Source organism: Aotus nancymaae, unplaced genomic scaffold, assembly GCF_030222135.1.
Source record: "Aotus nancymaae isolate 86718 unplaced genomic scaffold, 86718_ANA_hifiasm-v0.15.2.pri h1tg000057l, whole genome shotgun sequence".
Lineage (NCBI taxonomy): Eukaryota > Metazoa > Chordata > Mammalia > Primates > Aotidae > Aotus > Aotus nancymaae.
This window is the reverse complement of record NW_026988471.1, coordinates 27,761,215-27,775,755: the sequence shown is the minus strand read 5'-3', so window position 1 is coordinate 27,775,755 and position 14,541 is coordinate 27,761,215. Positions and strand designations below refer to the sequence as shown.

At 36.9% G+C, this 14,541-nt stretch overlaps 1 protein-coding gene across 1 annotated transcript in view; it reads right to left on the bottom strand.

Moving 5' to 3' along the window:
* PPP1CB (protein phosphatase 1 catalytic subunit beta) overlaps positions 1-14,541 on the bottom strand; it is a 48,784-nt gene that overhangs the window by 20,076 nt on the left and 14,167 nt on the right. The window contains exons 3-4 of the mRNA XM_012475436.2: positions 3,852-3,983; positions 2,122-2,352 (exon numbers count right to left, since the gene is read on the bottom strand). Of these exons, the coding sequence (XP_012330859.1) occupies positions 2,122-2,352; positions 3,852-3,983 (363 nt within the window). The remainder of the gene's footprint in view (positions 1-2,121; positions 2,353-3,851; positions 3,984-14,541) is intronic.

The following is a 14,541-nucleotide window of genomic DNA, read 5'->3' as shown; positions in this document are numbered from 1 at the left end:
TCTAAAACTGTTCTCATCAGTTATCTCAAAGTCACAGCATTATGAATGATTTCATTTTTTTCTTCATGTTTATCTATAGAGAACTTTTTCTATAATGCATAAATGTTATTTACCATACTTTTTAAAAGGCAACAAATATAATAAACATTCAATACCTTCAGTAAAGTTACCGAGACTTCAAAGATTGTGCTGGGGGTAAGGGTGGGATGGGAAGATGTTGGTCAAAGAATACAAAGTATCAGTTGGGTAGGAGGAATAAATACAGAAGATCTATTGTATGACATAGTGACTATAGTCAAAACACTATATTGTATCTTTGCAAAATGCTAAATTGTAAGTGTTAACATTTTGAGTGCATATGTTAAATCAGCTAGATTTAAAACCATTCTGCAATGGTTATAGGTAGGAAGATAAGATCCTCTCATGATGTTCAAAACATCATGTAGTACATCACAAATACAATTTCTGACAACTTAAATAAACCTAATCAAATCTAACACTTTAAAAAACCCAAAGATTGTGCTAAGGGTTTTATGAAATGCATCAAACAACCTGTCTTTTAAGATCATTATAATATAGCAATTTTTAAACAGTCTAATAGGCTGTTAGTTCATTTTTTCCTCTCCTATGTGCGAACTAGCCAAACGAGCAGGCAAAAGTGAAAAGGTGCCTCTGGAAACTGTCCATTTAACAGTGCATTGAGAAACACAGTATAAACTTACTGCCAAGGAAGGAAAATTTCCAAGTGTTTAACTGGTATTCTCTTTTGTGTGAATTACAACTTGGCACCATAGCAAGTATAAATAGAGGCACAAAGGCTATAATTTTCCTGTAGCCTAGCATAAAAAGCTACAACAAAGACAACCTCAAGCGTATGTTCACCTTTTTAGAGTCATTAGATTTTCCTGAATTTGGTAATAAGGTACAACTACTAACCTAGGGAAGAGATGAAAGACATAAGTACTAACTTCCTGTGCTTTTATGCCACAGCCTGCTCCTTTATTAAGTATATAACTCAAAGTACTGTTTACAAGTTGCTCTCCCATACATTATTTTATTTGATGTCATTTCTATCCCCAATGACATTCTTGCCTCCATCTCTGATGTAGCTTTAGGAAGAATGTTGTAGTTTGATGTACTCAAACCCACTTTCTCTCTTCTAGTCTGATTTAAGAATTCAAACCACACATCACATCTCAGAAATAAAAATACAATATAAAATCAAATACAGAATCATTCCTATTAGAATGTAAGCTCCATGAGAACAGATATCATCTGTATTGTGTACTGCTTCATGCACAGTGTTCACAATAGTGCCTGGCACATATACCCTCAAACTTTGTTAAATCATTATATAAATTGAGAAGACAGGAGTTTGAATAGGTCTCTAACATAATTAAGGATGAAAAAAAAAAGCAAAAGTTGATTCTAATAGGGAAAACAGCAATAAAAAGAATTCAATTTGAAAATCATTATAATTGATTCTAAGTTGTAATTAACCAAACATATACTTTTGTACTCTTATCTAATAAAACCAAAAGACCACATTTGAATCTAGTAGGGTATTTTAATAATACTTGGAAACACTACTACACAAAACCAAATCAGTGATTTCCTACTAATGAAAAAGAGAATAAAAATAAGGATATCCCAAAGTATTCAGTATCTTTGTCTTTCAAGATTTATAGACACAGATTTAAATTCTAGTAATATTAAACTTTGACTTTTAAATAGTTTCATAGAAGTTCTCAATAATTCTTGTGACACAGGACTAATAAGAGCTTCTGTCATACCACAAGAATGCTGAGAGTTAAAACCTTAATGGACACTAGAAAACCAGAAGCCACAGACTTCTGTTTCACCTGGATGGTTTACTAGATAAACTAATTTTAAAAGAGCCTCTTCAGCCAAGTAAGCTGCAGTCAATCTGAAACATGACCAAGGAGATCTGAAGGAACCAATTTAATTAGTAATGTTTCCCAGTTTCAGGTTCCTCTTCCTGGCCTATGCCTGATAAATCTTATTTTGAAAAAACTCTGAATCAAAGGAACTCTTCTGAACCAGAAAATTATTTGGCAATCTTTCCATGAATTACTTTTCTATGTCTTTATTTTCACTTACATTCATCATAGAATCCATAAATGCGATTGATGCTAGCACACTCATGGTTTCCTCTTAAGAGAAAGAAGTTCTCTGGATATTTTATTTTATAAGCCAATAGCAAACAAATGGTTTCCAAAGACTGCTTTCCTCTGTCCACATAATCTCCTAAGAAAAGGTAGTTGGCTTCTGGTGGGAAACCTCCATATTCAAATAATCTCAGTAAATCTGTATACTGTCCATGAATATCTCCTAAAAAGAGAAAAAGTCAGTTTTACAAAAATTGGTTACTGTTATAAGCAGTTTCTATGAAATGATTCCCAATGTTCACATCCTGTGTAATCCTCCCCTGCCCTTGAGTATGGGCTATATTTAGTAACTTACTTCTAACAAGCAAAAGTGAGATGGGCTGTCACTTCCCAGATTAAGTTACAAAAGACTGTGACTTTCATCTTGCTTGCACTCTCACCTTCTTCCACGCTTGCTGATGAAACCAGCTGTCTAATGAAGCATCCCACGTAGCAAAGAACTGAGGGAGGCCTCTGGCCAACAGCTCATTTGAAACTGAGGCTCTTAGTCCATCAGCCTATAAGGAACTGAATCCTTTCACAGTTCAACCTTCAGATGACTGCAGCCCACGATCACACCTTAATTGGAGCCTTGTGAGAGACCCAGAGCCAGAGGACCCACTAAGCTGATCCTGAATTCCTGACCCACAGAAATTACGAGATGGTAAATTAATGTTGCTGTAAGCCGCAAAGTTTTGGAATGATTTAATATACAACAATAGATAACTAAAACAATCATTATCTGGCAGTTTAACTTAGGTCACTTTTTAATGCCAAATATGGAGACAAATAGTAAAATTTTAGAAATATGTAGTACAAATAACTTCTATTACCTTCAAAGTTATTTCTATATTTTAAAGAACACCTTCAAAAAATAATTCTAATCATTTTGAGATCACCTCTAAGTAATTACATTTGCTTCATTTAAGTTTAAACGGGGGACTGATTATTCCCCCTGAACTACTACCTCTTACTTTGAAGGTGTGAAATTCTACACTAATTGATCCATTCAACAAACATTTACTTAGCTAGTATCTCTTATGTGCTGGGCACTGTACAATGGACTGTTAAAAAGCTACTTGTAAAACTTAAAAGAATACAAGTTATAAAGTAGTATAATCTTCAAAATAAATTTAACATCAAAGTTAGAAGACCACAGATATTGCCAGATAGACCCCCTACATTATATACCTATTTTTTCCTAACCAGTGTACTAAAATGCCCTTTTCTTGACATCCTTGACAACATTAAACATTAATCTTTGGTATTTTTTTGTAATCTGACTAGATTTGGAGACTTGTTTTAAATTGCACATCACTGATTACTAGAGAGGCTGAGGAACCTGCGTTGTTTATTGGCCATTTGAATTTCTTCTAAGATCTTCCTCTTCCTTTGCTATTTTTATATTGGAATGTCTTTCTCTTATTTATTTCTAAGAACTCTTTATACATTACAAACAGAACTCCTTTTATCTGTTGTAAATATACCAAGTATTTTCTTCTTGTCTGTAACTTGTCATTAGTATAAAGATTTCAATTTTTATACACTTTTATTTAGTAAAGCCTACTGTTCTGTTTTATACAAAATTTTCAGAAAATGTTTTCTCTAGATCATCTTTAATGAAAACATGGGAGGAAAAACAGGATTCAAAAGAGTTTTTTGCAACTTTACCCATTTACATACCACAAATTTTCAGTGGTGCTTCCAATTCCAAAAGAATAGGCTGGCTGAGAAAGATCTCCCGAGACTTGATACATAAACCCCGAACTTCTGCTTCAGTCATCTGCACAATCTTTCCTGGTCGACATCCTCGTACTGACAAACAATAAATACAACAGTCAGTTTTCTAAAATTTACTCATATAATAACAATCTTTTAAAAAGAGTCATGCCCATATTTTAAAAATCAGAAAAGTCACACAGACAGCAAACTACCCTATTTGATTCCATGGTTTAAAATAATGTTAGAAATTCTATGATCTTTGACTTCTATTTCCATTGTTAATGGTTCCTCATGATGTGCCTCAAGTCTGCTGCTGATGAAATGGCCAGCTTGGGGCCTAGTAGCTGAAGAGACCTAAAAGACTTCAGAGCCAGCATCCTTTAAGGTTTGGCCTGCCTTCTCATCTTGCATGTAGTAGGATGCCAGAATAGCATCACTTAGCACAACGTGCTATGAAGAAAGGGAGATTAAATAGTAATTGTCAGTAGGTGATTTAGCTTCACACACTTTCTTGGAATGTTATTACGAGTCCCCTAAACTTTAGCAACCATTATCTCCACTTTCTGATCAAAACAAATACAAAAAAGATATCAACTATGTATTAAATTTTAACATATTGTTATAGTCCCAATAGAGTATCATATTAAAACCTCTAAAGGCTGTTCAGATGGAATGAGATATTTTTACATTACTGAACAATAAGATAATATGGTTTCCAGTAACTTGTGGGATGAGGTGAAGTAGAATGGTGCATAGAGAGAACAGTTTCTTATTTGCTCTACTGGACTCAACTTGTAATCATCTCCATTCACCAACATCTCCCCTGTCTCCCTTTAACCTTAAATTTACTGCTGAGCTCTCATTTGATCTTGAAATGGCATTTAAGAAAATAGGCTGGGAGCAGTGGCTTGCACCTGTAATCCCAGCACTTTGAGAGGCCAAAGTGGGAGGACTGCTTGAAGCTAGGAGTTCGGGACCAGCGTGGGCAACAAAGCAAGACCCTGTGTCTACAAAAGATTAAAAAAAAACAAAAAACAAAATTAGCCTAGCATAGTAGCAGGACTGCTTGAGGCCAGGAGGTTGACGCTTCAGTGAGCTGTGGTGGCACTAGGGCATTCCAGCCTTGGTGACAGAGCAAGACCCCGTCTCTAAAAAAATAAAAATAAAGGCTGGGCATGGAGGCTCACACCTACAGTCCCAGCACTTTGGGAGGCTGATTGCTTGAGCTCAGGAATTCTAGGTCACCCTGGGCAACATGATGAAACCCTATCTCTACTAAAAATACAAAAAATTAGCTGGGCATGGCAGTGCATGCTTGTGGTCCCAGCTACTCAGAGGCTGAGGTGGAAGGTTCACTTGACCCCAGGAGGCAGAGGCTGCAGTGAGTTGAGATCATGCCACTGCACTCCAGCCTGCGTGAGACTGAGACCTCATCTCAACCATAAAATAAAAGTCCAAATATTTCTTGCTAAAAATTGCTGACTCCTTTGTCAGGTCAATAAGAGGCTTTAAAAAAAAAAAAAAGGCCTCCACATGCAAAAGCTATATATTCCATTAATATAAAAGTAAAAAGGAGGCAATAAAGAGGAAACACAGATAATATTCAAATGTACTTCAGCAAATATGCTAGTTTATAAGACTACCCCTGAAAATCAAAACAATGATCAGCAGAACTGCTTTTATTATGGGAATATAGCTTCGTTAGTGTTAGCTCTCAAACATCAATTACCTACTTCTGAGGTACATTTGGCTTTTTGTAACACCAAAAAGACATCTCAGCTTTAGTTTTAAATATTTTTTTTAGTTAAGGAAAAAAAAATGTGGCTGGTCTTGGGGCTCACACCCGTAATCCCAACACTTTGGAAGGCCGAGGTGGGCAGATCACCTGAGGTCTGGAGTTCGAGGCCAGCCTAGCCAACATATCTACCCGGGCATGGTGGTGGGTGCCTGTAATCCCAGCTACTTGGGAGGCTAAGTCAGGAGGATTGCTTGAACCCAGGAGTGGAGGTTGCAGTGAGCCGAGATCGTGCCACTGCACTCCAGCCTGGGAGACAAGAGCAAAACTGCCTCAAAAAAACAAAAAAAGTATTCACCTTGGAAGAATTAAAGGTCTCATACTGGCTTCGGACAACAAACACACAGCTAAAAGTAATTACTTACAAACGGTATTAAATCATTCAACAAATGCTTGTGAGGTTACTGTGTATTATTTGTTTAGGAATAATAGCAATGGACAAGAAAAACAGTGAATTAACAAAACTTAGTTGTAATTTGATGGCAATCATTACCAAGTCAAAAGACTAATGTGAGTCACTTCAGCGTGTCCATTTAAAATAGCCAAATGAAAGTGATGAATATTTTGCCTAGTATTTATTTTGCTTCCTCTGTATAATTTTGACTTCCCAAGTGAGTAACTGTGTAACTCGAACATTTTTACAGAGCTATAAAATGTTTCAACTTGTAAGTCATGCAAATCCACAGAAACTAAAAATTTACCAAAACAAAAACACACTGCACAGAAACTTTATATTTCACTGACTGTAGGATGCACATTTCTCCCTTAATTAATATCTCTGAAGTTGTGAGACTCTTGCAATTAAAAGCTTCTTACAATTATAATTGGCAGTCCCCCAACTTAGTGGCACATAAAAGTGCATTTAGGCCGGGCGCGGTGGCTCACGCCTGTAATCCCAGCACTTTGGGAGGCCGAGGCGAGTGGATCACGAGGTCAAGAGATCGAGACCATCCTGGTCAACATGGTGAAACCCTGTCTCTACTAAAAATACAAAAAATTAGCTGGGCATGGTGGCGCGTGCCTGTAATCCCAGCTACTTGGGAGGCTGAGGCAGGAGAATTGCCTGAACCCAGGAGGCGGAGGTTGCGGTGAGCCGAGATCGCGCCATTGCACTCCAGCCTGGTTAACAAGAGTCTCAAAAAAAATAATAATAAAATTAAAAAAAAAAGTGCATTTAATCATCAGTCACATCTTAAGAGTTGATGAATGCAGTTACAGAAGCTAAAGGCTCGCCCAATGGTTACAACTCTGACAAGGGTTTTAGAAATTAGAAATAAATTAGCCAAAGGTTTGACAGAATAAGGCAGATGTCTCAGGCCAACTGCCGGTGTCTTCCAATTCAAAAGTCCTGCTCCTGGCCAGGCGCGGTGGCTCAAACCTGTAATCCCAGCACTTTGGGAAGCCAAGGAGGGCGGATCACGAATTCAAGAGATCGAGACTATCCTGGCCAACATGGTGAAACTCCGTCTCTACTAAAAATACAAAAATTAGCTGGGCGTGGTGGTGTGCGCCTGTAGTCCCAGCTACTCGGGAGGCTGAGGCAGGAGAATTGCTTGAACCTGGGAGGCAGAGGTTGCAGTGAGCCAAGATTGTGCCACTGCACTCCAGCCTGGTGCCTGGCAAGAGAGTGAGACTCTGTCTCGAAAAAAACCAAAAAAGTCCTGCTCCTTTATGTACTCTTAAGATTTCTAAGAGCACTTCAAATTTCTCAATCATCTGAAAAAAGGAAGAAATCATCCAGGCAACCTGTTACACAGGGCGACTAGACTGCTATCCCAACATCCAGGAGGGTTTCCAGTGTTTGGATATATGAACCTTGCTGGATTATAAAGATACTATAAATCAGCATACTTCATTAGGTGCAAAGCACCTTCACATCAATCATTTCATTTAATTCTTTTCACACTTCAGGAACTGAAAAGGGAAGTTATTATCTCCACTGTACAATGACAGAGATTAAATAACTCACACAAGATCACAGTGCCCAGGTTTGATAAGACTGGAGGGAGTGAGAAGCAGCAGAGATGGATTCAGAACCAGTCTTCTAACTCAAAGGCCAGTACTTTTTCCTTTTCACCATGTAAAATTTCTTGATCAAAAATTTCCTAGAAATTTTCTGCATGTAGTAATTTCAGACCAGATAAAATCCCATTATAGCAAATATCTACCATACTTATTACTGTTTAGAAAATATTTTAACACATTACATACATATAGTATACTAACTTTATGGGTGTAACTCAATGCATTTTTAACTATCTATATATACCTGAGTAACCATCATCCAGATCAAGATACAGAATGCTTCCTGCAATCCTGAAGATTCCCTGTGTCCTAACCAATGACAGTAATGCCTGAGGTTACTATTCTTACTGCTATCAGTATATATTGATGTGTTTTTTAATTTGACTTTTAGATAAAAAGAAACAGAGTAATGCTCTTTTGCTCATTATTGCATCTGTGAGATAAGTCCATTTATAGTGTTTAACAGTCATTTGAAATACAGGTTGAATATCCCTAATCTGAAATCCAAAATGCTCCAAAATCCAAAACTTTTTTAGTGCTAATATGATGCTCAAAGAAAATACTCATTGGAACATTTCGGATTATAGGATTAGCGATGCTTAACTGGTAAGTATAACGCACATTCAAAGATCTGAAAAAATCCCAAATCCATCTGAGCTGCAGTAGCACTTAAAAAATAAATAAATAAATAATCCCAAATCCAAACACTTGGGGTCCCAAGCATTTTGCATAAGAAATATTCAACCTGTATTCCACTGTATGAATATATGACAATATCTTTACTACTCTATTTGGATTATTTCAGTTTGGGGTTATTACAAATGCTATGTATATCCATGCACATATTTATCTTAGGTATATAACAAAGCAGAACTGCTTGGGTCACAGAGAAGGCTTATTTTATTAAGAAGTAGATACCATCAGTTACCCAAAATGTCTATACCAATTCATAATCCTCCTAACACTGTTGCTCTACCTCTTTACTAAAACTGCAAATTATCAGTATTCTTACTTTTAGTCATTTTGTTGGGTGTATAGTGGTATTCACTGGGTTTAATTTGATTTCCGTGAGGACTAAGGTTGTTGAGTAGCTTTTTTTTTTTGTGATGCAGTCTCGCTGTGTTGCCCAGGGTAGAGTACAGTGGCACGATCATGGCTCACTGCTACCTCCACCTCCCAGGTTCAAGCAATTCTTCTGCCTCTTGAGTAGCCAGGATTACAGGCACACACCGCCACACCCAGCTAATTTTTGTATTTTTGTAGAGACAGGTTTCACCATGTTGCTCAGGCTGATCTCAAACTCCTAACCTCAAGTAATCCACCCGCCTTGGCCTCCCAAAGTGCTGGGATTACAGGAGTGAGCCACTGCGCCTGGTCATTGAGTATCTTTTTCATGTGCTTAAGAGACCATTTATGTATCTTTTTAATTTTTTTCGTAAAGTTCATTTTAAGTCTTTTGTTCATTCTTTAAAACTGGACTGTCTTTTTCCATCTCCTAATGCAACTTTTTGATAAACAGAAGTGCTTTAATGAATTTAAATCCGAAAAAAAACCTTAACTTAGTCAATTTTTTGGTTTAGGGCTTTTCGCATCTTATTTAAGCAATCTTTGTCTTCTCTAAAGCTATTTTTTTATATTTCCTTCCAGATGTTTTACTGTTTTAGCTCACTTGATTCTATAACCCATCTCAAATTAATTTTGTGTATGGTTTGATGTAAAGGTCAAGGTTTTTATCCAAGCAGACATCCAATTGATTTAGCATCATTTTTCATAAAGATTATCCTCTTCCCCACTGAACTGCAATGGCAGCTTTGTAGAAAAATCAGGTGACCATACAGGAACAGGTCTGTTTCTAGCCACTATACAGCCAATTACCCATTTGTCTATTTTGGCATCAATACCACAGTATCTTAATTATTGTAGATTTTTATAAAGTCTCAGTATCTGGTAATATAAATATCCCAATTTTGTTCTTTAGATTTTCCTTTTTCAAGAATGTTTTAAAATTGGCTTGTATCTATCCCCTCCGTCCCCAAACTTGTGAGGTTTTAAATTGGGAATAAGACCAAGTATGGTAGCTCACACCTGTAATTCCAGCACTTTGAGAGGCTGAGGCAGGTGGATCGATCACCAGAGGTCAGGAGTTTTGAGACCAGCCTGGAAACATGGTGAAAACCCATCTCTGCTAAAAATACAAAAATTAGCTGGGTGTGATGGCGGGCACCTGTAATCCCACCTACTTGGGAGGCTGAGGCAGGAGAATCACGTGAACCCAGGAGGCAGAGGTTGCAGTGAGCCGAGATCATGCCATTGCACTGCAGCCTGGGCAACAGGAGTGAAACTCCATCTCAAGGAAGAGAGGGGAAAAAAAGCAGGGGGAGGAGGTGGAGAATAAGTAGGTAAGTCTAGAGAGAATTGACATATTAACAATTTCAAGTCTTCCAATCCATGAATATGGTATCTCTCCTTTTATTTCTCTCAGCAATGTCCTACAATCTTTAGTATGGCAGTCTTTCACATTTTTCACTAAGTTGATTTTGGTTGACATCTGTGATTTCATTTCTTTCAAATTTACTGAGCTCTGCTTTATGGTATAGTACATGATATATTTCAGTAAATGTTTCATACGTATTTGAAAAGCATATATATCTTGCAATTATTGAGTGAAGTGTTCTATGTCTGCCAGGGTGGCTGTATGGTTCAAATCTTTATTCTTGCTGATTTTTTTTCCCTGTTTGTTCCGCTAGTTACTGAGAGAGGGACATTGATCTACTATGGTTGTGGTTTTGTCTATTTTTAAACTTTTTATAATACCTGTCAACCCTTCCTTTTTGTTTTAGACCTAGATTATTAGATATATACAAATATAAGATATTTTCCCGTTAAATCTATCCTTTTAGCCTTATACAATGCCCTTCTTTACCTCTAGTGTTATTTCTGGTTGTAGAGCTTTTTCCAACGTAAATACAGCCACGTTGGACTTCATTTGCTGAATGTGTCAATGATAATTTCTCCCCCTAACCCCCTTTTTAAAATTTCCTCATTTGTGTCCTTAGATTTAAAATACATCCCTTGTAAACAGTATCTATAATAGTTAGGTCTTCTGAGCTTTGCATTAATTTCAATGTTTGCTCCTTTCACATTTAATATAATCATTGATTAAGTTGGGTTTAAGTCTACCATTCTGCCATTTGTTCTGTTTGTCCCATTTGTTCTTCATTCCTTTCTCTTTCCCTGAATTTCTTTGGAGTAATCAATTATTTTTTTACTATTCTATTTTCTCCTCTATTAGCTTTTAGTTATATATTCTTTTTTCATTTCGAGGTTGCTCTAGAGATTACAAACACACTTTTGACTGATTATTATCCTCCAGCCTTTTATTCTACAGTTGTCATATTTTTGTTTTCACATATTTTAAATCCCACAAGCCACAATTACTAAACAGTTAATTTGTATTTATTAACATTTAGCTTTGCTATTGTTCATTTTTTTCTGCAGTTCTTTGCTTTTATCTGTTCTTTTCTTTCAACATGAAGATCTTGTTTTAATATTTTCTAGTGCCAGCTTATCAGCAATATATTTTCTCAGCTTTAGTTTGTCTTTATTTTACTTTACTATTGAACGATATGCTCACCAGATTTAGAACTCTACACCAGCCTGACCAACATGGAGAAACCCCGTCTCTACTAAAAATACAAAAAATTTGTGGGGCATGGTGGTGCATGCCTGTAATCCCAGCTACTCGGGAGGCTGAGGCAGGAGAATCGCTTGAATCTGGGAGGTGGAGGTTGGAGTGAGCTGAGATTGCGCCATTATACTCCAGAGTGGACAACAAGAGTAAAACTCCGTGAAAGGAAGGACAGAAAGATGGAGGGACGGGAGGACGAAAGAACGGAAGGGAGGGAGGGATTCTAGGTTGTCATTTTTTTTCTTTCAGTGCTTTGAAGAGAATGCCATTCTATTTTCTTCTGTCTTCCAAAGTTTCAGGTGATAGATCAGCCATCATTCTTATTATTGTTCCCTGAAGCTAATGACTTTCTTCTTCTGGCAGAATTTAAGATTTTCTCTTTCTCTTGGATTTTTAGCAATTATATTCAATATGGTTTTCTTTGTATTTATTCTGCTTGGAATCACACAGCTTCTTCAATCTGTGCTTTGGTATCTTTCTCTGTTTTGGATAATTATTAGTCAATATTTCTATCCCATTGTATTATCTATCTCCTCTCTTTCTGAGATTCTTATACATGATAGAACTTTCCACTGTCAATCAGCAATACGTTAGTCTCTCATGCTATCTTCTGTATTTTCCTTTTTTTTTTCTGTCAGCACTAGATAACTTCTACTGAACTCATTTCTATTTGGTTTTTGGTCAATTCAGTTTCATTAACTTGTCCAAAACAGCATATCCTATTTTGGCGAATGAAATCCTGAATTATGGACAAAAAACTCTAAAGTTTTAGATAACACCTTCCTCCAAAGAAGGTTCTTTCCTTTTAGCAGCAGCACAACAGTTAACACATTTTCCTGAGATCTGGTCTGTTTTAGTTCTGTCTTCAGTCTTAGGAGTGGTCATGATGGCGTCACAATGGAAAACTCAGGGTGGAATAAGGCTCCTCTAACTTGGCAGGAAGGATTTGAACTTCCATTTTTGCCTCTCTGGTACTAGATAGATACTGAAATGTCTGCTCAGATCTTTAGCTTCTTAGCTACTGTTTTCTGCTGTTTCTTCTTTTGCATATGTGTACCTCTGAAGTCTGTCAATGACTTTTTGTTTGGGATCTACTTCCCTTATGACACAACTAGGTAATGCCTTCAAGGAAAAAGCCAGGGTGACTCAAACTATATGCTTCCCTTCTGTCAAAGGTGAAACCTCCTCAACAATTTTCTGTGTTGGTTGCCTCTTTGACAATGCAATCAATGGCTGCTGAGAGGCACACAAAATGTGACTGTGCATACACTAGAAATTCAGATCGCATTAAAAAATTTGAGGAATGATTTGTCAAGGACTAGACACCATGGCTCCTAACCCCAATTTATTTCACGTGACTTAATCAGTCACAGAACCAAATTTGGTGGGAGCACCAAGGTTTCCTGACTACCAGTAAGGTAATCTTTCTACAATCATGTTTACATTAAGAAAGGCAGAAAAATTACATCAGTATTCAGCAGAGTAAGGCCAAAGGGTCAAATCTAGTCCAATGCCACTAAGAATAATTTTTTACATTTTTTTAAATGATTGAAAAAAAGCAAAACAAAAGAATCCTTTGTGACATATAAAAATAACATGAAACTCAAATTTTAGTGGCCATAAAGTTTTACTGGAGCATAGTCACTTATTTATCACTGGACACTCATGCTACAATGGCAGAGCTGAGCAGTTGTGATAGACCACATACGGTACTCTCATCACTTCACACTGCTTTTTGGTGCGTCACAAATTACAGAGATGCAGTTACAACCTGGCAGCATCATGATTACTGCTGTACTGCAACATTTTATTTACTTTTATTACCAGTGCATTCTCATCATGTCAAAAGCAAGAAAAGTGGACTTTGAATGTTATGTTTTTAAGACACAATAAAGTGTGGATTATTTTTATTTAATTGCGTGCTAAGGCACTGTGGTCATTATGTAGCTGTGCTAAAAAAAACCCACAATATATACTGATGTCACCAGATTAAGCACTCATCACAGCAATCCCAATTCATAGTAAAGCAATGGTGAGGAAAGTTTTTAAAAAATTAAAATAAAATCTCATCACAGCAGAATTTCTTTACAAAAATAAAAATGAGTCTGCAATTGAAGTTTCCAAGTGGCCCATTAGTTAACCAAGTTAAGCCATTTATCAATGGTGGGTTAATTAAATTGTATCTGACTGGAAAAGCTGAAGAACCATGTCTTGAGACAATAAGCTTTTAAAGGCAATTAGCCTTACTGTAAAAACAGTGCTTGAAGAGTTGAGGACATTGGGAGCAAAATTAGTAAGCAATTAAAAAACAAGACAGGCTAGGTGTGGTGGCTGACGCCTGTAATCTCAGCACTTTGGGAGGCAGAAGTGGGTTGATCACAAAGTCAAGAGATTGAGACCATCCTGGCTAACATGGTGAAACCCCATCTCTACTAAAAATACAAAAATCAGCTGGGTGTGGTGGTGTACACCTGTAGTCCCAGCTATTTGGGAGACTGAGGCAGAAGAATTGCTTGAACCCCGGAGGCGGAGGCTGCAGTGAGCTGAGACTGTGTCACTGCACTCAGGGACAAATATATATATATTTGTGTGTATACACACACACACACACACAGACACACACACACACACAAATGGTTTTGAGTGGTTTTTCCTTGGCTCTTGAAGACAGGTGTTACCAATACTTGTTATTTGGGGAGCCAATCCTGATTTGAAGTGACTTAAAAGTTACCCTCTGTAAAAAATCTATGTGGAACAACTACAGACAAGAATTTATTTCCAAAGCAGCTGAGAATTTTAGTAAAACCTAAAGTGGAATCTGCTAAGATATGTCACAACTGATTATGGTAAAGTAGAAAAATACTTAGCTGGACTATTTTACAAAATCTGTGAAAATGTATGGTGTTTGAAGTCTGGTGCAGTTCTGTGTGGAAAAATATCTTAATCAGGTATTACAGAACCAGAAGCATCAACGCTCAACTTCATTTGCTCTCATGAACTTAACCACTATAAGTTTCATGAATATTTGTTAGTAATAAAAGCTGAATATCCTAATTTGGCCAACCACACAGGATGTTGATGGCTTAGCAGTGACAACTTTATTGTAATTTATTTGTGTTCAGGGCTGATAACTGAATTTTTTC